The following is a 25,982-nucleotide window of genomic DNA, read 5'->3' on the forward strand; positions in this document are numbered from 1 at the left end:
TATCTTTCATTAAACATAGAGAAATTTTAGTGATAAACATCTACCGGGTGGCGATAAAGCTATTGTATCCAATGTACCGGCGATAATCGTTATATCTGGATCACTTTACAATAAGCCAATGAGAAAACTGGTAAATCCGGAGAATTTATTCATTATAAGCGATGTATCGTTATATCTTGTATCGTTAACGTGGACTGCACTGTAATAGCTTTACATGACAGCTTGCACTGCAAATAGTCCCACACAAAAATTCTCGTTTTTGTAGCAAAACTAAATGGACTTTTCAACTTTGATGGCTCTGCAATGCTTGTTTCTGTAGCATGTGGGGTATCAGAGTGTGCATTCAGTTCGAGCGGCGTTAAATTTAGTAGTTGTGACAGGGATATAAGCTTGCTTGATATCATGCCGTCGCATAGAACTTCAGCAACCACAAGGTACTGCAGGCAGACAGTAAGCTATCCCACGCGGTACTAGATGCCAATTGTTTATGCTTTGTGCCACAAACAAAAACTTGTTTCTTGGGTCTCTCTCGCTGTAGGTTTTAGGGTTTGCGTTTAAGGAGGAGACCTCTTGCATGTGTGGTCTCGCATGTGTGATTCTATGGCTGGTATTACCTGTAACAATGCTGCAGATGCCATGTTTGGAATGTATGCTTCGGGCCTCCTAAGCTGCCCGTTACGCGTGCTTTGTATTGCAACAGAGGGGCGGCGGGTTTCTGATTTCTGGGACCTAAACTGGATGTTGGAGAAGGAAGCCTTGTATTCCAGCTGTCCATCCTCTCCGACTAAGAGCAGGGTGAGCATTTAGCCTGTTTTGTTTGGCTTGTGTGGATAAACTGTCTTTTTTGGTAGAGCTTGTTTTGTCTATACATCAGTTACGTTTTTAGAAATAAGTTCTGTAAGCTCGCTCTAAAATATACGCTCTGCCCATTGGCTCCAGCGCACAGCACGCTAGAGTGGCAAATAAAGACCAGGCTATGATTTATTACTTGCAGCAGTAGCATAGTGCTCTTATGGTGTGTGCAGGAGCCAGTGAAACCGGTCTATTAGGGCTGCTGCGTGATCAGATCTGTTATAGCCATGATTATTTCCTTTCAACTTCAGGGAGGCAGTCATACAGTCAGTCTTTTTAGCGCTGATGAATCCTAGAGCTAGTGCTTTAGTAATGTTTCGAAAATCGAGCCCTAGTGGCACGGCCGCTCAATGGAGGTGCACTTTGGTGCGGCCCGTCGCGTCGCCCGGAAGAACCGTATTGCGCCTAGTTCTCATCGCCACCGCGGCGGCGCTACCGCTCCGTGACGAGTCCGGGTCGTCCGGGCGGAGAGCGGCGCGGAGCGGCCGTGGCTGTACTTTCGTTTCAGCGTCCGCGCGGTCGGCGCTTGCTCAGATTAGGATTTATGAGCGGCGTTTCACACATTATGTGATGCTACGTGCAAGTTTGCTATTTATAAGGGGGATAGCAGCATGTCATCATCGCTGGGATTTTCCAAGTCATTCGTGGACTTCCGTTTACAACGAGAATCGAGGCAGTCGTGCGCTTCGCTGAGTGGGCACCCATTTAGTTGCGTTTCAGCCACTCTAATAACGTATTACATATTACAATCTTGTAATTGGGACAAGGTTTGGGGCCATTTATTCAGCGTGCACTTTTCTGGAAACTTACAATTCCGGATGTAGCGTTCAATATTATTGTTAAGCCTGTTCCTCCGTTTTCACTGGAAATAATATTCAAGTGGCTACCACCACCTAAACACGATAGCTAACACAAACTGTTACAAACTGTTGCAAAAGAAACAACAAAAGACAGAAACAACGACACGCCCGCAGGCTAAGGCAGTTTTTTTTCGTTTGATTATGAAGCCGCGTGATGCACAGAAGACACGCAGGCTTATTTGACAAGCGAAGAACTTTCTTCGAAAGTTTATGTGCAAGCGTGATTGTTTTCACTGTCAGAATTATGTTGCCTGTCCTGTTGGTGAGCAGTGGTCGCATTGGTTTGGTTAGGTCCTTAGTGTGACTGCGGTCTTCTCTCTCGCAAATCAACTCCGGAAATGGCACGAAATAGGGAAGAAGGGTTGAAACCAACATGTTGCACAGCTTGCTGCTTCTACTGACCTCCGGGCACTTCATCACCTTGCTAACAAAGGTGCATGGTGATTTTCAGATACCTTAGGCGTCCATCATCAAGAACTTTGATAAGTCCAGGGGTTTGCAGGAATCAAGGCACAAAATTAATAAACGGATGGGGACTATTAAAATAAAATTATTGAGACTCTAAAGTAAGCACTCGAAGATATTTAAAATTTGGTAATATATAAATAATGAAGACAAGGGCAGACACTGAAAACAGAATAAATAAAAATGTTTCATGAGATTCTGTAAAAATATGTATACCTTCTCTTCACATGGACGTGCAAGGTAACCAGCCAAGAAAGCAATCGGTGCTAACCCTATGTGAGCTGCTGGTTCCCACCACACATGAATGAATGAATGTAAGCTGACTCGGAAACTGTCTCGCAGCAGACGTGATGGCAGTGGGCAAGGTACGACTTCTATAATCACGAATGCCAAGTTTTATAGTTGCCTAAATGATGATAGGTGCATCTGCAGACTTTGATGCTTTCAAGATGCCAACCTGCCCAAGTATGGCAAAAGGTGTATAATCTCAGTCGATATTCTTTTTTCGCTAGTGGTACCTTCAGTATTTTTTCAGAGGTGAAAGCAGTAGCCTTTGCGTCAACTCTGTTGTTCCCGCCATTCAATTGCCTTAGGCTGCTAAAAAGCGATACTACTAACCCGCTGTTGAGGGCATGCTTTAGGGCGTATCGGAAACTGAGAATAAGATTCGGTTAAATGCAATGCACTACACACAGAAGACATTGTTGTAAGATACTTGATGTGATCAAAAAGGTACTGAATTAGCGCCACTGTTGATCTGGTTGTCATGATTGTTGCTTCGTACGTTTGCTTGGTTAGCCTTTGCATAGACGTGCCACCTTGGACCTGAATGTCTTCGATATGGCAAAGTCCAACCCTAACCAAGAGAGTCGCTCGTCATCTGACAAATCAAGCAACTCTTCTTGGTGTTTCCACAGCTTCACTGATGTGATGTTGTGCAAGGCATACCATTTTGATATCACTGTCACAAAAGTGATCGTAGCGGAGCCATCTTGAAACTCACATGATTTAGGATGACACTGGGAGTTGTCCAGGAGGAATTGAAGTGTAGCTATAACAAGTGGCGAAAATATATCTATTGGCCTGCGCGCTTTCATTTTTTCAAGGGTGTTTGGCTCAACATAAGCCCACGTGAGTAACTTAACTTGTAATGTGGGTAGTTCGGGAACACGGAGGAGACGGCTGAAGGAAGCGGGATCTTCAGTTTTATGTTGTTCCTGTAGTCTTCATCTGTGAAGTAGAGTGAGTATACCAGTGACTTTTCACCGGCTCCCAACGGCTCCCTTTTCCGTCCTAGCCCCCCCGAGATATGTTTTTCAGCCATGCTGCTCGACGTTGTGAATCGCATGGGAACTCATGGTAACCGATCTTCAGATCTTTTTTTGCATTCGTGGTGCACAGCGGCACACAGCAGTTGCCTGGCATGGTGCTACATGCGCTTAGGACGCTGTTGACGCAGGCACCGATGGCACGCATGCAGAACTATCAGAACCACGCGGTTATGCTGAGTAGTCAAAACGAAAACAAGCGCCAACACATCCAGCGCGCTCCTTCCGCGTCGTCTGCTCGTTCGTGCCGGCGGAGCCTCGTCATGACTGGTGGAGCCCTCACGGAGAATGACGGCGGAAACTGCAAATTATCCCAATACGCACTTCCGCAGCCATTGAGGCGCGACGCGACGGCCCGCACCAAGTGCGCCTCCATTGAGCGGCCGTGCTAGTGGGCTGTAGACCAGGCGTAGGCTAGAAATTAGGCCATTTAATCACCACTCTGCACTTAAACAGCTCTGCTCTTTCGGTAGCGCTTTCGGTCAAACAAAATGACCACTCAAAACACACAGCTGTTGATCCAAATTTTCATTCGGGGTGGTGTAGTTAAAGCGAGCGTGGGCTAATTGCATTCATTTGTGCATTTTGAGCAAGCTTGTGTGTTGTATTGAAATATTTCTACCACGTTTCATTTCTTTTTACAGTCGGAGAGGCAGATAGAGAAAATAGTACACATGGTGAAGGAACAGCAGCCCAACTATACAGTGTGAGTTTTTTTTTGGTTTCTTCTGTTCTGTAGCTCTTCTTGGCGGTGTGGTTTATCGGCTGAAATGACTTGAATCAAGCCAGATTAGTCATTGCCATAGCATATTACAGTAGAATCCCATTACAGTGAACACGGATATAGTAAAATCTCAAATATAGTAGGAAAGTGTAACTGAAGTCCCAATTCGTCTTCCATAGACGGCAGTGTGTTTGTCACCCCTTTATAGTAAAGTGTGTCTGGTCGCGGTAATGTACTTCCTACTAAAGGGCATCATCGCATGCCCGCTACCTAGAATCTAGAGGCATATTTTTTTAAATAAAACAATCGCACTGCGTGTATTTTATTTACCTTTACCACCAGGTTCGCCAGCTCTGAGGAGGAGCCAACGTTACCTATGCCTTAGCAACGTAATGAAAATCATGCGTCGCTTAGGGTAAAAAACTAAAGCTGGCTACGGACGTCGAAAGAAGGCTGCGTGGTTCGTGGAGAAAGTAAACGACAGTAAAATTGCGGTGAAAAGAATGCATGGGAAGAAACGGACAAACAACCTCAGCACTTTGCATTGCGAAGTAGGAGGCAGAAATGGCAAAAAGTGGAGATGCGGCGTGTGTTTTGGCCCTCTTGACTGTCTCGCTCAGTTCTCATCTGTTGATCTCCTGCCTCTTCGATCACAGAAAGACAGAACGGCCTCATGTTCCTCCAAGGCTCTGGTATTCACATGAAATCACTCAATTATATCCGTAGCCACACTGCATTCATGATTAAGAAATATATCCAGAAGATGTGAACAAGCATTGAAAATTGCGCAGAGAGATGGTTACTGAGTTATGGGGTGTGTTTAGGTTTTTTGCCTCCATAGTTCCTGCAAGGTGCTAAAGTATCAATGTTCGGCTCACCGATTCATCTGCGGCTAAATCGGCTTGTGTGCTTGTTCAACAATCTCTGAAGTTTTTATTATGTGAACACAGAAAAAAAAATAAGTTGGCTTGTGTAAATAGATTACCTCCTTCATTGAGACCACTTTTAAGACAAGATAATGGTTTTGCAAGGTAAAAAAGAGTACTGAAATACAGGTATCGCCACCACAGCTGTTCTCGAAAATGTCTCCACACGTGGGAGAATTCGGTCGATAACAGATGATGTGTCTTATGGTTTCAAGTCGAATTTGTGAAGTAGGCATTTGTTTTGAACTTGCCTGTGGGCTTTGCATGCTTATGTGGTTTTGTTTTTAGTTTGCCTCTGTCTAAAGGCTTGGAGCAGTAGAGGAAGTCCAAGTACACTTTTAGACTTTATATTTTGGCAAGAGACTGCATATATTCGGTGTCGTGTTTACTGGTGTTGTGTGATGTTCTCAAGCATGGAAATTACCGCAGTGTAAAGTAGCGCGCACTGTCAGCTCCCAGCTGCTGCTCAATGCCAGTGCTGTGTTTCTGTGCGCGTGCAGGCATGAGATCCGCAGGCATGTGGACGTTGTGCGCCGCCTACGGGGTGGGTTCTCGCAACTGACTTTTAACGAGATTGCGGCCCTGGTGCTCAGCCACATGAAGTCCACCACCACGCGCAGTAAGTGGCCACAGTCCACCGCCACTACACTTCCGCAGTAAACATCCGTCCAGTTCATAGACGGCAGGTTTCCACATGTGCTCTCTATTTATTCATCTTATCTATTTCATTATGCGAATGTCCCGCTGAAACCGACCTCTTAATTTTACCCCAGAACCAGACTGTAGTTGAAGACAGTAGTAATGTCTGTCTGTCTGTCTGCCTTTATCTGTTCCTATCTATCTTTATTTGTTCTTATCTGTCCACCCGACTTGTCTGCTCCAATTTGCCTTCTTTTAGAGTCCATTAATATTTATTGACTTAAAAGGATGATGACAGGGTCGTTCGAGGTATTGCAGTTTTATATTTCTGTGAAGTATATGCAGGTCTGTGATTCTAATCGCAAATATTTAGTGCCTAGCATGTGGCGCATATTACAATAATGCGATAGAAATCGGAATCTGGAAACTCCTCCCTCCAAGAGAGACCGACATTTTGAAATGCTCATGTGGCGTCGAAAGAAAATACGCGGGGGAGCGTTGTCTGCAATTCAGGCTGCGATATCAAAGGACATAGCTCTTTTTCTGTTCTTGACAATTACAGTGGTCATCCCTCATGCAGAAGTGCTTGATGGAGATGTTACCGCACAAAGGCGATATGGAGTAAGGAATATTTTCTTCAGCATAAGGCACTGTCACAGTCAGTGGGCTGCATGGTTAGGTTGTTATGTTCTTTACATTATTGATGCATTACTCCTGTGACGACACCAGCACAACCAATGGTCGCCTATCACCATAGTGTGATGTTTTTGGCCCCACGACGCCGATAGAACTGAACAGCGGATGGTCGCCCGATCTGTTTTGGTTGAATCGGAGGCAGAGTTAGAACTTCACCCGATTAGTTAACGGCCTGAACAGCTTTGCTTGTCTGTAGCTTAACAGTGTTTATCAGCCACGACCTTAGCCAGATTTTTGAGTCGGCGCCGAACTGTCAGCGTGTGAGACTAGGAATACCGGGAGTAGCGGGGTTCGGGTCTAGTTTTTTGGCGATTACGAAGCACACATTCACAACTTTAACGGTTGTAGGCGTCGAGTGCAGGTCTGGCAGTACCAAACCCAAATTGGCGACAGCTAACATTACAAAGCGCGTGCACATTAAGCAGGAAGAGTTTATGTGACTCTGTCTGACAAGCGCAAGCCGGCAGCTGTCGGCGCCACCTTTGAGTACCCGGCGCAGGTAGGGTATGCAGCATCCATGAGGCTTCCTTCAGCGCAGTTGTAATTTGTGATCAAACAAGAGTGCAACCGGTGCAAAAAGAAATGGTTTGTTTGGTTGTGCTAGCTCAGCCCACATTTTACGCCGTGCAAATGAGCAGCATATATCCAGTCATAACAAAAGCTATGTAAACAAACACGCTGTGGGTGCAGACGTAATTCGCGAATCGGCAAATATCTGCGGGAGTTTCGGGCTCCCACTTTAAATGCCAAATGGTGGATATTTACGTTGAAGCAGTCACAAGTAACGTGCTGGACAAGCACCAGAAAAACGCAAGGTTACGCTCGGAAGTCTGTCGCAGTCGCGCGCGGCTGCGGGACAGGCGAGATGGAGACGACGGCAGATGGGAGGCCCTTTTTCGGTGCAGGCAGTAAATCGCATTCAAATCCTGGTGGGTATTGCGATGACGGGACTAAAGCGGCGCATTCTTTACCAATGCTTTACCAGCTAAAAATATTTAAGTTTGACTGACACGCGCATATAATAGCAAGTCCAGAGGTACCGCTTCATACAAAAGTTTTGTCTGCTCCTCTGATGTCGCAAGGTGTGCTCTCGCGTAAATATATGCTTGTTTAGGATTTCCTGTTAGTTTTTGTACAACAAAATCGACGGGTAATAGCTCGGAAATCAGCAGCACAATGCCAACCCATCCCCCTTTCGTTGCGCAGAAGGCGGAAGGATACTTTGGACATGTACCTTTTTATAAGCGGGGCCGATTGCTGCTAAACTAGGTAACTCTCATAACATAAAAATATACTCCTGATTGTATGCTCAAATAATACAGTCTGAGCGCATCAATTTCGGCCTCCTCGACGATCTCTAGACGAAGCCCAAAACAAGTCCGAAGATCACTAAGGTCACTTATTATGGTGAAGGCTTCTCCAAGAAAGAAAGAGAATATGGAATAAAATATTTTTGCTGAAGAAAAAAAGAACCGCGTGCATGCAAGAGTGCAGCCGACACCGTGAATAGCAGACGACATGGGGATGATATCTCGTCGTGACGCCAGCGGCCATTGGTTGACAGACCTGGATGCTGTTTAAAAGAATAATTCTAAAAATTGATTTCAAACCTATCTACAGATTTACAAGGTTGTAAGTTGACTCGAATGTAAGTCGACCCCCCCAAATCGGGAAGTCCAAAAAAAGACATACTGGCGTTGCACGGAAAGCCTGCACAGTTGCTTACTAGTACTTTGATGCTTTTTATGCTTGCAGACCACTGCAGTTCATTTCAAATGTTGCATAGGGCATTGGCAGGGGCGACTGGTCATTTGCCACACAAAGGTAGCGCACAGACATATCGCACACGTGGTATCATCCAGTTTAGTAATGCAAGATGTGAAAGTGCCCAGACGAAATGCGTTTAACTGAGATGGGAAGTGAACTTTCAAATAACCTTTTTGGTCTCTTCCCTCCTCCCCTTAACTACAGAAAAGCGCTGAATGCAGGACGTCGGCAATGGAGACTACAGCCCCAGAAGAGCCACCACCTCTGTGTGCCGCTACTCCTTCATGGGCCTCTGAGCTGCATGCAACCATGCCACATTTTTTCCATTGTGTTTATACTGTTCTAGTCTTAATTGTGTTTTTATTTTCTCGTTTGCTTCCGTTTTTTTTTCTTTCTTTTCATCATAAATTTTTTCATCATAAAATTTCGTCGGTCTTAACTTGACAGTGTTGGACAAGGGCAGCTGCTTTTGCTGTACAGGCAGTGGTGAAACTGCTGCGCCATTTGCGCCAAATTGGGCCAGATCAAATCCTGCTACATGCTGCTACAAATTCGATGTGTCTGCCTACTTCTGCGCCATGGCGGCTCCAAAAGTTGCTTAATAACTCTGTCAACTGCAAAACCGAACTGTCGCGAAACCAAAACTGACATCTGCTGGAACCGATCGACATAATGTGTACTCCTCAGCCAGTGAAAACGGAAAAGAATGTTTCTTGGTACGTAACAATAAGGTCTGTCACAGCAAAGGAATACCCCACCGCAAAACAAACAGCTACTACAACGCACAATTCCCACGGAGTGCAACCTACGAAGTTGCCAGGAGAGCGAAGAAAAGGCAGCGGACACTGCTCCTACAAGGGGTGGTTTTAAGCCAACCGACAAAAACCCTAACCCCCGAGGGGCGCCCTGGAAACCGGTTCAGGCGCCCGAAGGCGGCTCGTTTTCACAATATCGCGGCCCGGAGGGGTGGGTTTCTCCCCCTTGTGTCCATCCTCTTGCCGAAAATATTTTCTTCCCCATGACTTTGAGGCTTCGAACCCAGAACGCAATGCCAAAAAAAATGTTTTTGGAAAGAGTAACTAATAAGGCCGTTACAGCCACTGCAATCACCCGATTCTGTAGTGTTCCCCTCCTTCGGTTCCTTCACAAAGGTTTTTCACTCTCCTGCCCGGTTATCTAGCCTCTGCAAGCCAAAATCCCATTCCACCTCCGTGTTTGGTGGGAGTTAGGGCGTAGCACTCTGCTTGTGCAAAAACGAAACGGGCGAGGGAGTGCGCGCCACTGCATTTATTGCGTTCAGTCCGGCCGTGGCGAGGGAAAAGCGTGCAGCAGCGAGTTGTGGACACAATTATTGGTGCACGCCCATCCTTCACCCGTCAGTCAGCGAGACGGACCAATGAACGTCTCTACTCTGACATCAGCCTTGCGGCTCGGCGGGCCAGCATAGAGATGGGGAAGCTAGTATCCTGAAGGGGAGGCTGAGAGAGCTTTAATTTGCATTTTTGCTGCTTTGCGTTGCGCGTGTCGCCGTAGAATTTTGCACAGACTATCTCCGGTACCTGATCGAAGCATTGGGCTCCTTTGCATAAAATCTCATACCCTGGACAGCGGCCCTTTAAAACGTACAGTAAGGCAAGGGCCTTACCATACGGAATGCGCAGGCTCTTCGGTAAAGTGAAATGTATGTCAACAGCTGTGTAAGTTCACGACTCACTGGCCTCGCTTCGTCGTGAGAGCTAGGGTTTAGGACTTTTCGAAGGTTTTCGAGTTTTTATTTGGAAACATGACGTAGTGCCCACACATACATGGGCATTCCAGAAGTACGATTGTACACTCCTATATGATTTGTTGACATGGCAGTTTGTCGCTAATAAAGAATATTACGCCTCCAGAATGAGCTCGGAGGTGTACGTAGTGTATGTGCCGCTTTTTATGGTTCTAAAGAACAAGTTTGATCTGCGGCAGTATTGTCACTAACTTGTGTGCTTTGGCACAGTGATCTAGTTCATATTATGTTATGTTGGATTGTCCTCACAGGCAAGATTTGTGTAGGCAGTACTTTGTTGCATTTATGCATTATGGTGATGTGGTGGTGCGCAATTATTTTACAGTGAAATTTACTCTTAAATGAGTCAAACACTAGCACGAAGGTCAAATATTCCAGACATCTATAAAGAAACTTCAGTTTTTTGGCTGCCTGAGTCATGAGACAATCTGTGCCCTCGCAATCGGAGGTTGTGGGCTGCTTAGCAAAGTGCTGTTTTAGCCCCCATTCTGTGGAGGGTGCAATCTGTGATATATATGTGACCATGCATGTCAAGCTGCCAACTGATTGGAAGAAAGCCATGGATGATTTACGGCATGTTGTCGTTATATGTACTTCAAGGAAATAGATGTTTGGTACTTCATTGCGCTGTCTGATTATTTTAAAGTGGCTGTTCCTGTGTGGGAATAGGATATTGTTGCAAAGGTGTAGTTCATTCATTGATTAGTACCGTCATGCTTGTATTACTTTATTTTTGAGTGGGATATACTATGAGTTTATGTGGAATATTTATGGGTATGTGAAAACGTTTGCTAGAGAGTGTGTAGGATGATTGCAGTACCAATTTCAAAAGTTTGTTTGCTTTAAGTTGCTCATAGCTAAGAATGACGCCCATTTTGTTTAGTGACCACAATGTGAGCTTGTTGCGGTTATTGCGGAGTTCAATTTGTGGGTGCAAGTCAGTCCAATAAAGAATCCATTTCAGTACCATGCTGTTCTTGTTTTCCACCTATAGAACTGTCACCACCATGGGTCAAGTTAGAGCTTTCAGTTGTCCGTAGGAACCTCTTTAGTTGTAGGGCTGAATTGCGCTAATATTCGGAATTCAAGGGGCCAGAAAAATGTTCGAATTATTGAATAACCCCTAAACTACACTGCAAAACCAATTTATTTAGAGAAAAACAGAGAAATAGTCTAATACTTGTTACTTGAACTCTGTGTGCTAGCAATATTTTATATTTCTGTTGGGAATCTCCATACGAGTGTTCCAGAATGGCAAGAGCCTCTGCGGCCTTTCTTGCAGTGTGGCATGATACCAATAGAAGCTCCTCGCATGCAGTGTCGTCAGATGCACAGAGGGCGCATTAAACGTTTTGTCCTGTTTCTGAGCCAGCTATACGGCCCCGCACTAATTTAGGTGGTCTGTGAAAGTTATCAGCACACCCAAGAACGGCACGTTCGTCACGAGCGCACACTGCTTCAGCTGCGTCAAGCTGCGCAAGGAAGCAGTGCCGAAACAGTTTGCCATCATCTGCCACAGCATAGTACTATCCCACTCATAAGCAAAGATGTGTGCAGTACTTGGCAGTGATACTGCATGCGTTTTTCAAGCCTCGTTGCATAGCAGCATTGTTTTCATGGAGGGTTGCGGAAATTTTAATTACCTGGGGTTCTTCAATGTGCACAAACTGCCCAGTTCGTGGGCACCTTGCAGACCCTGTATAAATGTATCTTTCACAATTTCGCTAGCCACGCCATATGGGAAAGGAAGAAGGTAGACTGCACGCTATTAGCCCGAATCCCTTCTACGCTCAATGCACATTTTGCAGTGCAGAAGTTTCATATAATGGGCTTGCCAAGGAAACCAAACGTGGGTAGATCGGAGGTGGCCCTGTCCACTTACGACTTAACGGCACAAAGGACCTTGGTTGTGAGAGCTTGAACAGTGGCTTTAGCCAATAGAATCCTAGGCTGAGGACCTGACCAACCCCACCCCTAGCCCTTAGATCATTTTCCTCAAATAAATGTTTTACTCTACTGCAAAGGTCGGAGTGAAAGAGGTACTGTAGTAGAGGGCTATAGAATAGTAATTTTCCCCACCTATACGGACGTTTACGTGTGGTGACATCGCTTTGCTGCATTCTCTATGCTAAACCGCCAAGCAAAAGCCTGTCAAACAATGCTCTCTCAAGTCTTATTTAGTTTATGTGCAGTCATATTACGTGCATATAAATGGAACATAAAACGTATCTTCCAACATATCAAAACTTCTTTAACTTATCACACGTCAACTTGTGCTTTAATTGCATTTGCTCGCATTCGCATCGCTGTAAAACACATGAGCCGCCAAAACATGTGGGAAACTTATAAATTGTACAAAATCGCGTATTTCAACATCTTTTTCAGTGTGTATTTTGTTTTAGCCCGAAGAATTATAGGTGTTTACTTGTTAAAGAAAAATAGAACGATACCCATATCTTGCAGACCGTTTAGATATGCAGTTGCTTAGGTCCAATGAGCCGTGTCGGATAAAGGGTATTTATTATTCCCAAAATTACAAAATTGTTTAAGTAAGACAGTTTTCTTCAGAAGCTGAGCAAAATCTGGTGATGTAAGTGCTTTGAAAATATCGGAAGTGGAACCTAGGTTTAGATCATAATCTACATTTTAAAATGAGTGCGGAATGGCATTGATCCTCACCTGCTAGTGAACCGGGCAAATTCTCTAAACAGAAATGCCTCAGCGCACTATGCTGTACACTAAAGCAATGACAAGTATTTTACGCACAGAAAGTGACATAGTATCTGGTACTGTTCTAATACGCATCAGATGGCACACAGCGTTTTGCAGGCATAAGAGGTGCTTATTTCACTAAGGGCACAGTCAAAAAGTAATCACCGATATTTTGCATTAATTACAAATTTCTGAGGCTTCCATTTACATTATAGCAATCAGATTCACCTTCAGAGCCGATCATTTTCATTTAGAGCATTGCATTAGAGTCCCTGAACTGCAAAGGTACAATACAGTCCAAGTGGTCTTAAAAGGTGGGTTTTGCTGTCTTCACCGTTTTGTTCATCCGCATGAGCCAATGACAACTTCAAATGCAGTACACGCATGAACCTCGGCGAAGAAACGTTTTAAATACACCACGTTGTGTAATTACATGCGTGTAGTAATTTCTGACAGAAATCGTATTTGGTTGGCAGTATTTTTAATACTTAACTTGTTTGGATTATTTGCGTGATTCGATCAGAAGAGGTCGGAGTTTGGTTTCTATCGTATGCGGCGGCAGGGAAGCAAGACGAGCCGCTGCACAACAATGGCACTGGTGGCGTCATCTTGTCCTGTTTGCAACCACTCTTTCACAGGAGAAGATATGCGAACTTTTTTTGGAGGAAGATCATTGCAAACTGCACAAGATGGCGCCACCAGTGCATCGAGCGGGCACAAGCCTTTTTGTCTTTCCACGTCTGCCGCATACGATAGAAACATCTATCTTCTTAAGATCGATTCAGGCAAGTACTTAAAAAAAATTTGGTATTAAAAATACTGCCGGCCAAACACCGATTCTGTGCGGAATGTGGGCTTCAAGTATTCCGCGCATCAGCTGGGAGAAGCAATCTGTCGCATAGGGTTTTCACCGAAACCGAAACAAAACTGATGGCCATATTTATTTTGTGGTTGAATTGAAGCTGTATTTGTTTATTTTTGAATTTCCTGAACGATTCATGTTTTCAATACATATATGGTTGATAAATTTCGTTCCCAAGGTTGAAAATTAGATTCGTACTTCGTTAAATGGGCCTTGCAATGTGCAATGTGCAAGAACGGGAATGTGTTGAAGCTGATCGAGGTAGTGGTACAGTGCGTGGAACGTGTACCGTGCACCGGCCGTTTTCCTAGGAAAGGATGGCGCCGTTTGCAATGTCTGCCGCCAGTCGCCACTTAGGGGCGCTCGCAAAGTAGGTGTGCGTAAGCACACACATCATCATCATCCAGCACACGCTAGCAGACGATTTGACTTTGCAGATGACCGCGCTAAGCGCAGCCGCCGTTACCGTCTGATTGGGTGCGAGTAACTTTTTGGTGCGTGTTCTTTGATGCGTGCATCGAAATGGTCGTTCTTCATGGTAATGTTCAAGAGTAAGAATCTCCACGGTAGAGCGGCCTTCTAAAGAACGAACATGCTTTGTGCCGATGTCTGGCTGTGGATATCGCTCTAGCAACGAAAACATGTCTCTGTTCTCGGCGCCGGCGAATCCTCCACAAGCATCAAGAGAACAGATAGAAAGCGGTCATTGAAGGCGGTAGTCTACGAAAAAGATTTCGAAAGTAGCTGCATTGAGAGCACATTCCATGTAACCATGAATGGCGTCCTTAACGAGATTCCCCGCGAGAGAACTCGCCGGAAGCATGACACGGTGCCTAAAATATTTGATGATTCTCTAAGAACCTTGTGCTTCCCAGAGCAACGAAAAGGAGAAAAAAGTTGGTATGCGAGCATCGAGAGCGCGATCGATGACGGCGGATGTGAAAACCAGGTGGATACCCAATTTCCTATTCATACTGCAGATAGAGCATGTTCTGGACTGGAGGATCAGCACACATCATTTTTCAAGCCTCCAGACGCTGCTGCTTCTAACTGCGAATATTGGCACCCATTTGAGGGTATCATAATTCTGGCGACATATGGATGAAAGTGCCCGCGTTATCAGTTGATGATCTGACCTTCGGTTTCTATGAAGTGGAAGCAAATAACTTTGCCGAACTTTTCGTTGAAAAAATGGCAAGGTTTGGAAAACCATTCCTGAGCGGGGCTCCGTCGTAGCGACCGTATATGCACAGGGAAACCAGAGATACAAACGAGTACCTAAAATTTGAAGGGAGGCAGAGCTGTTGATTGTTGAAACTGAGAACTTGTAGGGATGTAGCCCTCTGCAAGGAACTACAGATCTTACAGATAAATGTTTTCGTAGAAAAATGTTCTTTGGTTACAGATAGAGAGGCAATCCTGCGTTAAGTGCATCTGCCAAGGAGGCTGCCACAAAACAAACAAATTAGGGACTAGAAGACCACAACAAGTAAGAAACCAAAGCGTAATATCTCCCGTTCATTAGCAAGAACAAGAAAACAGCTTGCCAATACACAGGCGCAAGTTACTGAAATGAAAGGAGCTAATCAACCTCTCACTGAGCAGCCTTAGACGAAACGATTAAGCCACTTTCCAAAAAACAACAACTGACAGTAAGAAACTGTTTTCTTGCTGCCAGAAGAAACTCAGTGAAAGGTATAACTTATGAAGATGAATGCGTTGCTGAATGGCTGCTGATGCGCAATCGAAGCCCGAATTTGAATCAGTTTCTCAGGAGACAAAACATTATGGCTCTACATGGAAGAATCTGTTTGTAGAGGTGCCTGCAAATGTTCAAAGGCAGGTTTGGGCTGAATCTAAAGGTATTCGCTGCTTTGCAAGAGAAGACGAAAACCATGGATAAATACAGCTGCTACGGAGGACTAGTTCTAGATGCGATCAAATTGGCGTAACACCTTAATGAAAAATCAGCGGGTGAGTTGCAGTACTGTATCTGGGAAATTACGATTTGTTATACGGCACTGTCTCGTAGATTCCAAAAATATTTCTGCTAAAATTATTCGTCCAGGTAATAAGCTAGAAAATTCTGTGGTAATAATTCCTCATATAGACTTGTTAGTCCTCGACTAGCGTCAGAATTTTAGTAAAGATTGAAGTGTCTGCCATATTGTTTTTTCCTTCAAGAGGCACTGAAGTCTTTGTCGACCTCTGCAGTCACACATCTGTTGAGCAGAAAGGCGTGCAGCAGACTATGGAATGGTTGTTCTCTTTCAACAATGCACCGGTATGCTGCTCTCTGCCAATATATTACCGTGAACTGTTTAAATATGTATTTGTTCTTGTTCTGCAGCCGCTGGCATGCGGCCTTATTATTGTGATTCTGGCGTGCTTATCAATTTTGTATTCCGTGTTTGTTCATGCTCGTTGTTGCGATACAACTCGTTATCATTTTCTTTGTCGCGAACGATGCGCCGAGATCTGTCTCGAAGATTCTGATCACTAGCATATGTTTCTACATTGTTCCAGGTTGTGCTAGTAGCAGCTTGCAAGTTTATCTAGATTGTTCTGAGCAGCCTTTATATTGAGCGTTGACGAGTGCGACGGGCATTCTTATTTTGACGATCGACGAGCACGTTTGTTGCTATCGCCGCCGTCGAGTTGCTTAGTTGTTTTGCGGGCGCAAGTCAGCCCGATAAAGAGTTTCTTCCCTGCACTCCAAGACTCTTCATTTCTGCCATCGACCTTGTCTCGACCATGTGACAATATGCTGGTTTAATATTCAAACTATACATATTCGCCGCACAATACTTGCCTTTTTCTGGGAAATGGAAGTATTTGCTTTATAAGGCTATGTTAAGGGAGATACCTTATTGCCCAAAATTGTTGTGGAGACTGTTGTTCTTGCCGAACAAGCCGGCTTATTTGTGGACATAATAACTGTTTTGATGGAAGTTGGAACCGGAGCATGGGGCGACATTTTGAAATACACGGCAAACTTTTTGTTTTTTAAGTGAATTGTATTTCTGAGAAGGAAACAAACATGAACTTGTAATCATTTCTGAATAAACATATGAATCTAATTCTTCCAATGCTTTTTTGTTTTCGTTGGGTTCTTCCTGCAAAGTAAGAAACAGGAGGCAACTGTTTTTTGCGTCTGATTTTCCCCACTTGATGAAAATGTGAGGAACGGATTTATCTCATAAGGTTTCCTAACTCCCTCTGGGCATGTACATTCTGGCGTTGTCGAAGCTGCTTGGGATATCGACTGTGAGAATGTCACACTTAAACAATGCATAAAGTTATGAGAGCACACAAGAAACCAATTTCCTTCGAACAATTGAGTGGACCTCAAGTTTCAGATTTTTGGTGATGACGTAGTAAAAGGGCTGTTTCTTTACAGGGATCAAGAAGTGGCTATATGCAAGAATTTTTAGCCCATAATTTCATTAGAAAATTCAACAAACTAATTCGCATAATGACTTCTAGGACAATTAAGCAAGGGCTAAAGCTTGGTAATGCGAATGCAGAATTTTCGAAGCAGTTCCTAGAATTTCTAAATGAATAAGAAGAACATACAGCACCAACGGGAGCGGGTATCTTAGCTGAAAACACGGCTGCTGGATTAAGGTTTACAGTAAAGAGTTGTGTGTTGTGTTGAGTGGGGTTTTTGTGGCGCATAGCAACTAAGGCTATCATGCGCCAAGAGCAAGGTTAATTTATTTTGTGAAAATTGGGAAACTGGATGTGTTTAAACTACAGTTTTTTAGAAAGTCTTCTTTTAGGAAACGGGTTTTGTTCGCTTTTATGGGGTTTAAGCTGCTAGCGCAATGATGTGGAAAATATGAGGTTTTAATTTGTTTACTGATGCACACTTGATTTATTCTACAGATTGTGTAAGAGATTTGCTTCCCTTAGAAAACTGAACACACACGACAAATCAACAAGTCCATCTTCGCCTAAAATCAGTTTTGGGTTTACATGAATGTGTTTTTTGTAAAATACGGTAAAATATTTTTTCTTAGTGTTTCGAGACCTACACATGAGAATAATACGTGGTTAATAGTTGTTTTCAACATTTTTCGCATTGTGGTTTGTATTTTTTGTCAGAAGAAAATTATGTGTCCTGTGTGTGTCAATTGCGGAAGCGGCATAGCATACTTCTATGAAACGTTCCTGATGCCGGCACGACATTCATTATTTCAAAATGGGCTTTACTAAATGTAGTTTGTTATCCACTCTGCCAGAAGACTGCCATTTTTCTTTTAGTTAGCGATGTACAAGTTTCATACAGTCTTTGTAGGGTATGTTTATACTCTTGATTGGCTTGGCTTGTCACGGGCTTTAGCAGCACATGTGTCTGCTCTCTCGTTGCCTCTAATGCCCACGTGGCTCGAGATCCAGCAGAAATTTGTTATATCCTCGAGCAATAGCTGTTGTTATACTGTATATTATGTCTCCGAGTAAAGGAGCGGCTGTATTTCTTGGATTTAGAGCTGTGAGGACGGCTAGGGAGTTTGTGTAAATATTGCTGTTTGTAACATTCTCTTTATTCTTTTCTCTACGGCAACCAATATGACATGGGATTTGGCGGTGAATATAGATGCAAAGTGTGGAAGTCTTATTATTTACTCGCAGTCACCTCGCACAACTGCACTTCCCGTGTCCATAGCTGTGTTCGATCCATCGGTATACAACTCTGGGAAGCTTCCGTATTCTTCCTGAAGTTTAAGGAATTCTTGAATAATATGCTCTTGTGGGGTTTTAGTGCTTGGAAACTGTGTGAGAGTGAGGTCACATATTATGGGAAAATTGTACCATGGCGTTAGAGGGCTGCTGTTCTGAGCGATATCAGTTAATGTGTCCAGAATATGAGTTTGCAACCTATCACTTCGAACCGCATTATCAATGGCCTCGTTGACGGAGGTCTATTTGTGAAAATGACTCTGTAGGGGAAAGTTGTGACTATTGAATAGCACAGGTGTGTTTTTTGTGACTTTATTTTGAGGACATATGCGCATGTCAGTAAAGCTCGTCTATCTTTCAGTGAAGGCTGGTTAGTTTCCACGCAGAGGCTATCCACAGGAGGCGTTCTGTACGCACCACAAGCAAGGCGAAGGCCCGAGTCAAGCACTGGGTCTAATTTCTTTAAATATGATTCCCTAGCTGATCCATAAAATATGCTTCCATAGCCCAAGCAGGAGCGCACAACAGAGCGATATATATGCAAAAGGCATACCCTTTCAGATCCCCAATGTTTACTTGAAAGGGCCTTCGCGATGTTTAGAAATTTGGGGGATTTCTACTTTAGTGCTTGTATGGGGTGGAGAAAAGTGATTTGTTTTGGTAAAAGTGATGCCCTAAGAATTTGTGGTTATTGTTTATGGGTAATTCGATTTCGTTTAGGTGTAAGGTAGGGGTGGGCTGGATTGCCTTGTTTGAGCGAGAACACAACTGCCATTCTCTTCTGCGGAGAAAATTTCAACGCATTATCACTGGCCATTTCGTTAGCTTATTTATTGTTATTTCGACTTGTCTGTCACATGTGGACATGTTGTACGATGTGTAGGCTATTTGCAGGTCGTCCACATAGAGTGAATACATTATGGAAGTTGGCATTATTTTGCTAATAGTATTCATTTTTACAACGAAAAGTGTTGTGCTTAAAATGCACCCTTGATGTACGCCATTCTCCTACAGAAAGGTTGTTGACAAAGTGGTCCCAAGATGTACTTGGAACGATGTGACAGAAAGTCGCCTAAAACCTTTAGCATTTTGCCAGGTATGTCTAACTTTGCCAGGTCGCGCAATATCCCAAACCTCCAAGTTGTGTCATATGCCTTCTCAAGGTCAAAGAAAATGGCAAGACAATGCTGTCGGTGCATAAAAGCCTCTCCGATAGTGTTTTCGAGAAGAATGAGATGGTCAGTTGCCGAACATCCTTTTTTAAAACCACGCTGGGGAATATTTAAAAGTTGGTGAGATTCTAAAACAAAAGTCAGTCTGATGTTTAAAATACTTTCAAATGATTTTGCTGAGACAATGGGCTTATAACTACCAGGAGATGTCGGCTCCTTTCCAGGTTTCAAAAATGGTATGACAACAGCTTTTTTCCCGCCTCTGGCAATTTTCCTACGACCCAGATTTTGTTAAAAAATTTTAATAGTGCCCCTATAGCAGGTTCGGGTAATTGGGCGAGCATTTCGTAGTGATATTGGTCAGGACCAGGTGCAGTGTGTTTACCGGGCGCTAGGATATTTTTTATCTCTTGTAGTGTAATTAAGCTATTATATGATTCTTTTGTACCACCAGTTGTTGGGAGTTTTTGTTTCTCTGCCGTTTTTGTATTTTAGGAATATTTGAGTGTGGTGTGATGAACTGGAAACTGCAGAAAAATATTCACCTAAAATGTCGGCCTCTTCTTGTATAGTTGTCTGTACTCCGGAAGCTGTTAGAAGGGGAATGGTGAATGGAGAGTAGCTGCCATTTAGCTTTCGAACCTGTTCCCACATTTGTTTTGATGTTCTTGAGCTGTTTATTGATGTTACATAAGTCTGCCAGGAGGTTTTTTTGGCGCGGCGGCGGGTGTATCGGGCTTTGGCTCTTCCTTTTTACAACTTTAAGAAATTGCCCTGTGTTGGGTACCTGCGAAAAATTCCCCATGCCATGGTTTGGTCCTTTTTTGCTTGTTTACATTCTTTTAAATACCAGACTTTGTGATTTTGTTTCACCACTCCAGAGGACTGCGGAAATGTTTGTGTGCTGCAGTAAGGAGGCAATTTGCGTAAGCATCATTTAATTCGTCTATATTATATTTATCTGAAGTAACTTTTTTCTCATCTGGCCTTCTCTCGGAACAGTGCCCAATCGGCTAAATGCAGCTTCCAGCGGCGCGGCTTGGATGGGATGATTTGTGGTGAAGATGTTAAGCTGATTAGTACAGGTAAGTGATCACTTCCGTATGAATATCTAAAACGTCCCATTTAAGATCTGTAAAATAGAGGGTGAGCTGAGAGATAAATCAATACAGCTCCTTCTCCCTGAACTAGAGAACAGTAGGTTGGTTTCCCGGTGTTAAGGAGACACATATTATTGCACAGTATAATATCCTCTATGGCATCGCCTCTCGTATCAGTTTTTCTACTGCCCCAAAGGACGGAATGTGGAATAAAATCTCCTACTATTAAAAATGGCTATGGAAGCTGCTTTAAAAGATCTTCTAATTCTTGAATACTAAAGTTAAGGTGTGGCTCTAAGTTTATGCAGCTCACAGTTATTGTTTTAAAAGCCCGTAAGGTCACCGCATAAGCTTCAAACTTAGTTTTAAGTTTGCGTTCTCTAACTGCTACTCCATTGTTTACTATGATGGCAATGCCACTTGAGAGCCTGAGAGCCTCCTCTCGGTCGCGACGCAAGACTGTATAGTTTTTGAGTATGTTCTTATGTTTGGGACCTAAATTTGGTTCTTGCAAACACAAGGCTAGTGGTGAGTGAGTGGCCAACAAGTATTTTATGTCATTCATATTAGTTAAAAATCCTCTGCTGTTCCATTGTATAAACGCCATTTTGTCTTAAATGAATAGAGAAGGCTAAGTTTTGTTTTCGGGCCCTCTGACTCGGGTCTGATCTCTATTTTGTCGGTCCAAGGAGCTACGCCGGCCGTCCGACTTCGACGGCACAGGACTGCCTTGGTTTGTGTTCATGGCGTCTTCTGACTTGCTGGACGCCCGTTCAGACCGCACAGGTAAGTTTGTGTGAAGTTTGTGACCTGGGGACCTGCGCAGCCTGTTTTTCTGGTGGTGGCGCAGCGCTGGCCGCAGCCACCAAGGGCATGGATGGCCCTGCTCCCGGTTTACTGTGTGAAGCCTGGGCAGGTGCCAGGATCTGTTGTGGCTCATTGCCCTGTTGCGCCACAACAGAATAGGCAAGTTTGTTTTACAGAACACAATTTCGAGCGTCCCAAAAAGTTATGATCTCTTTGACCTTGATGGCAATGATTTCCTTTTCTTGTTTCCGCATTGGACATGTGCGTGAATAGGCAGGATGACTACCCTCACAGTTGGCACACAAATGTGGCTGAAGCTCACATTTCTGGCAATTGTGTTCACGGGAAGCACATATTGCACATCTCTGCTGGCTGCGGCAGGTCTAAGCGCCGTGACGCCGCATTTGAAGCAGCGGCGAGGATTTGGTATATATTTCCTGAGTTGAAGTTTCACATAGCCTATTTTGACTGATTTGGGGAGGATGCTTTGTGCAAATGTCAGGACTAGGTGCTTGGTTGAAATCTCTTTGTCATCATGCCTCATTTTTGTCCTATACACATCTGTTACGCTTTGTTCTTTGAGGTCCTCAAGCAGTTCCTCTTCAGTCAAATATCTTAAGTCGTCGTCAAAGATAACTCCGCGGACATGGTATGGAATAATGGTCACTGGGATGTCGCCAAAAGACTTCAATGCGGACAGTTTTTCGTGGTGATGATTATAGAAGATTACCAATAGAAGGTCTCCGTTCGGAAGTTTCTTCACGTTGTAACCCGGAGCTATTACTTCTATCAGTGTCTTGGTCAGTATTAAAGGTGAGATTTGTCTAGCCGTTTTCTGAGCGTTGTCACTGTGCACTACATGAAATCGTGGGGACCTGTTTGTGTTTTTCAGGAAGAATTTGGAAGTTTTGTCGGTGCGACCCATTTTCGGGTTCGATCATGTGAGAGTAAAGAAGCGATAAAAATGGTGTTGTTGTTCGGCGAGGGTAGCGGCCACCCACCACCGAGCCCAACAAGGGGACGGGACAGGAGCTTGCAAGAAAGTCCAGTCCACGCCAGCCTTACACCCTGACTATAACCAAATATTGCATAACACAGGGTGGTTAGCCAAACAAGGTCACCCCTTGCCGCCTGGAAAAAGAAAAATCCAAGAAAAGAGGAGACAGGACAGTTGTGAGAAAGAAGACAAGAAAACAAAAGATGGAGGGGAGGATAGGAAAAGGCGACTGCCGATTTATCCCGGTCGGGTCAGGCAGGAGGTGCCGTCTATGGGAAGCATGGCCAAAGTGGTGTGTTGCCTCCGCCAAGGGGCATAAAAGGTCCAAAGACTCGTCGTTGGCTCAACCACCAGGATTCCCTTTTTCCCAGACACGGCGATGCCACGCATGGCTAGGCGCGGGTGCTCGGTGTCCGTGGTGTCGCACAAAACCCGCAAACATCTGCTTTAGCAGATGCCCTCTACAGAGGTTACAGTAAAGAGCAATCTTGACTTGCTTTCATGCTTGTGTTCTACTCTAGCCCAGATAGTACAGAATGTGGGCCCCAGTAGGTCCGATGTAGGCAAGTGGGGCTGAGTCAACCATCATAAAACCTGCATTTGTCCCCGATGGGGCAAAAGTGGGCAAGCCCCATTTGGCCTTCCCCTGTTCCACCTGCATGGGTCTAATAGCGGCATTGCTCGGGCTAATGCAGAGCACATTCCTGCATCCAGACCACAAGATCCCTTGTCGAATATTTGAGGGCAATCCAACCTAAATGTGGGCTTTTTATGGAAAAGCCCTCATAGATCCGAAATGAGGCCGCCCCCATAAATCTTTGTGGGACCAACATGGGTCGTAGTGGGGCAAGAAAACGGACATACCCACATGCTGCCCCAATCGGCCCCTTGTAGGTTACTTGAGGGTAGGTGAAATATGAATTAGAGCTCAATTTGGGCCTGCCCTCGTGAAGCACAAATGAGACAGCCTTAGCTAAACCGCTTTAGGTCTCACATAAGCGGTAATGGGGCTGGAAGGCAGGCGTGCCCGCATGGTACTAAAATCTGTTCCTTGTGGGGACTTTGAAGGCACGTGCAACAGCAGGTGGGCTCTAGGCCTTCAAAAACAACTACCAGCCCAATTGGGGCTGCCCACGTAAAACTGCTTTATATCCCACATGGGCCGTAATGGGGCTGGAAGGCGGAAGGGCCCGCATGATACCAAAATCGGTTCCTTGTGGAGAATTTGAAGGCACGTGCAACAGCAAATTGGCTTTTGGTTCAAAACCAACACCCAGCCCAATTGGCGCTGCTCACACAAAACCGCTGTAGGTCCCACATAGGTCGCAATGGGGCTAGAAGTCGTGCGTGCAATTGCGTAATCATTGTTTTCAACCTCTATTTGTATTAGATGTTGCACTAAATTACTGTTATAGATGATTTGTATAACAGTTGTTACCATGTTTAGTCGGTTAGAAATTTACATGGCTTTAGTTCTCGCGCTCATGAAAATTGCGCTAAACATACTAAAACAAACTGATTGCTAACTGTTGCCCCGGGACAGCCTGCAACTGTCCACAATATTACTGTTCAGAACACACATCTCCGTAGCCGGTACAAGATGTACATGAAGTCTTTTAGGAAAGATGAACGCTATGAACTAGTTTAAAATTTAATATTGTGGCTGTTTACAAAGTGCGGACATGTATAAAATAATTACATAACTATGTGCATAAATATTGGTTGGGAAAACCTGGACTAGGGCTTTCCATCAATTTCCTGCGTCGGACCCCTATGAGAATAATGTGGGCAAGCCCAAGTGCGGCTTGCGCTATCGAACCCGCGTTGGTCCTATGTCATTACTTGATGGGCTAACAGAAATAAAAAAAAAACGTTCATCCAGAGCGGCTGCCCAAATCTGTCCAAAGTAGGACCATCGGGGGAGTTGGCGGGATGTGCCCTTTTGGCAATGCCGTAGAAATGTGGGCTGCCCCGCAAGGGCTGCCTGCATAGGTCGCTAGTGGGGCCCATCAGGGTCTTGTTGACAGCCACCTACAGGCCTACGTCGGCCCCTCTTGCTGTACCCACATTGAGCCCACCGGGGCTGTCCTGCATTGCCTACATCATACCCACCGGAGCCCACCCTTCATAGCCAACTTTGTGCTACCTGCGAGGGTTCAAATATCTAATGACATCACGTCTCAGCCAAGATAAACTTGAAAATATGTTTGGGATAATACAGCAATCTTCAGGAAGTGATGATCATTCCACAGTGTCACTGTTCCTTGTGAGTGTAACTTGTAATTCTATAATCTAACACAATAACCGAAGGAAGGAAACTGTTCACCACACGTCGTAAGTGCTTTGTTGAGCCCCGCTGACACTTCGGAGTCCATGTAGAAGCAGCACCTTTCAGATGCTGTATATGATATCTTGATAAAGGGAAAATCTATGATGTTGAAGACATCATTGAGGCCAATCTTGAAAATGATCACTCTGGGTACTCTGAAAATAAAAGCAACAATGCCTTAGTGTTCTACGTCGCAAGGTACGTGGCAAGGAAAGTGATTGTCAAAAATGGTATATTGCGCAGCCTACCCACCTAAGCAATTACTGCTGGACATAAACAGTAATCAAATGCTTAATCCCGTGTAAATGCTGTGAATATAGTAGATGGCGAAGTATTCATCGTGCGCATGCCAAATCGCACGCACGCACGCGAAGCGAAAAGCTAGGCGTCCGTGTGCTGTGCGATGTCAGTGCATGTTAAAGAACCTCAGGTGGTCAAAATTTCCGGAATCCTCCACTACGGCGTCTCTCATAGCCTGAGTCGCTTTGGGACGTTAAACCCAAAACTAAACCAAACCAAACCAAACGTAGTTTAATTGCGATAGCAACGGCGGGAGCTTTTTTTTTTGTCTGCTGCATTATTCCCCTATCCCGCCCTATCAATGTAAGGTGCAACAATATTGGGGACATTTGAGCTCATCCTTTAAGAGTATGACGCGAGAGCATAAGTTACCAGTCTTCGTCTTCTGCTTCTGCTCCTCCTCCTCCTCGGCTGTTCAACGTCAATCGTGGCCTCCGCCGGGACCACGCGACGGCTCGAAACCTGGCACAGCGTATTGATACCGCAATAAAAAAAAACAAAAAAGTGCATGCATGCCCAAAAGGGCATTTGCATGAGTGGTATCTTAGTCCGGAACCCTGCCAGACAAAGCCGCCACCAGGCCTTGACCCGTTTAATCTGAGCCCGTTCGAAAATGAATTTGGCCGCCTCTCCACCTCGGGAGGGGGAGGAGTAGCGGAAAGGGTAGGTTTTATTTGAAATGCTCACAACATGTGGTAGACATCGGAAGTCTTCCCAGAGTGTCAAAAAGCCTTATTGCTACACAACAAAGTGTAGGTCGAAATCTGTAGGCGCGTCAGCTAGGGTTAGTTCGTCGCCCGCCCTACTAGCTAGTCCCTTTGCTGAGTAAGCTGACGCTCGCAATAATCTGTAAGAATTTCGTGAAACCGTACGGGTGGTTGCCTATAGGCTCGGTTGTCTACAGATGCGTCATCAGATCCTGCAGTGGTAGGTTGGAGTACAAACGATGCGTGTTGGAGACGGGTATCCGATTCCCG

At 44.6% G+C, this 25,982-nt stretch overlaps 1 protein-coding gene across 1 annotated transcript in view; it reads left to right on the plus strand.

Moving 5' to 3' along the window:
* The window catches only part of LOC146170731 (uncharacterized), a 45,630-nt gene extending 24,092 nt beyond the window's left edge, over nucleotides 1-21,538 (plus strand). The window contains exons 9-14 of the mRNA XM_084586808.1: nucleotides 632-795; nucleotides 4,150-4,211; nucleotides 5,656-5,774; nucleotides 6,916-6,989; nucleotides 21,262-21,358; nucleotides 21,534-21,538. Coding sequence (XP_084442934.1) covers nucleotides 632-795; nucleotides 4,150-4,211; nucleotides 5,656-5,774; nucleotides 6,916-6,989; nucleotides 21,262-21,358; nucleotides 21,534-21,538 — 521 coding nt within the window. The remainder of the gene's footprint in view (nucleotides 1-631; nucleotides 796-4,149; nucleotides 4,212-5,655; nucleotides 5,775-6,915; nucleotides 6,990-21,261; nucleotides 21,359-21,533) is intronic.
* Nucleotides 21,539-25,982: the final 4,444 nt, after the last annotated feature.

This window comes from Amblyomma maculatum, unplaced genomic scaffold (genome assembly GCF_055883805.1).
Source record: "Amblyomma maculatum isolate TAMU_Amacu unplaced genomic scaffold, ASM5588380v1 scaffold_60, whole genome shotgun sequence".
Lineage (NCBI taxonomy): Eukaryota > Metazoa > Arthropoda > Arachnida > Ixodida > Ixodidae > Amblyomma > Amblyomma maculatum.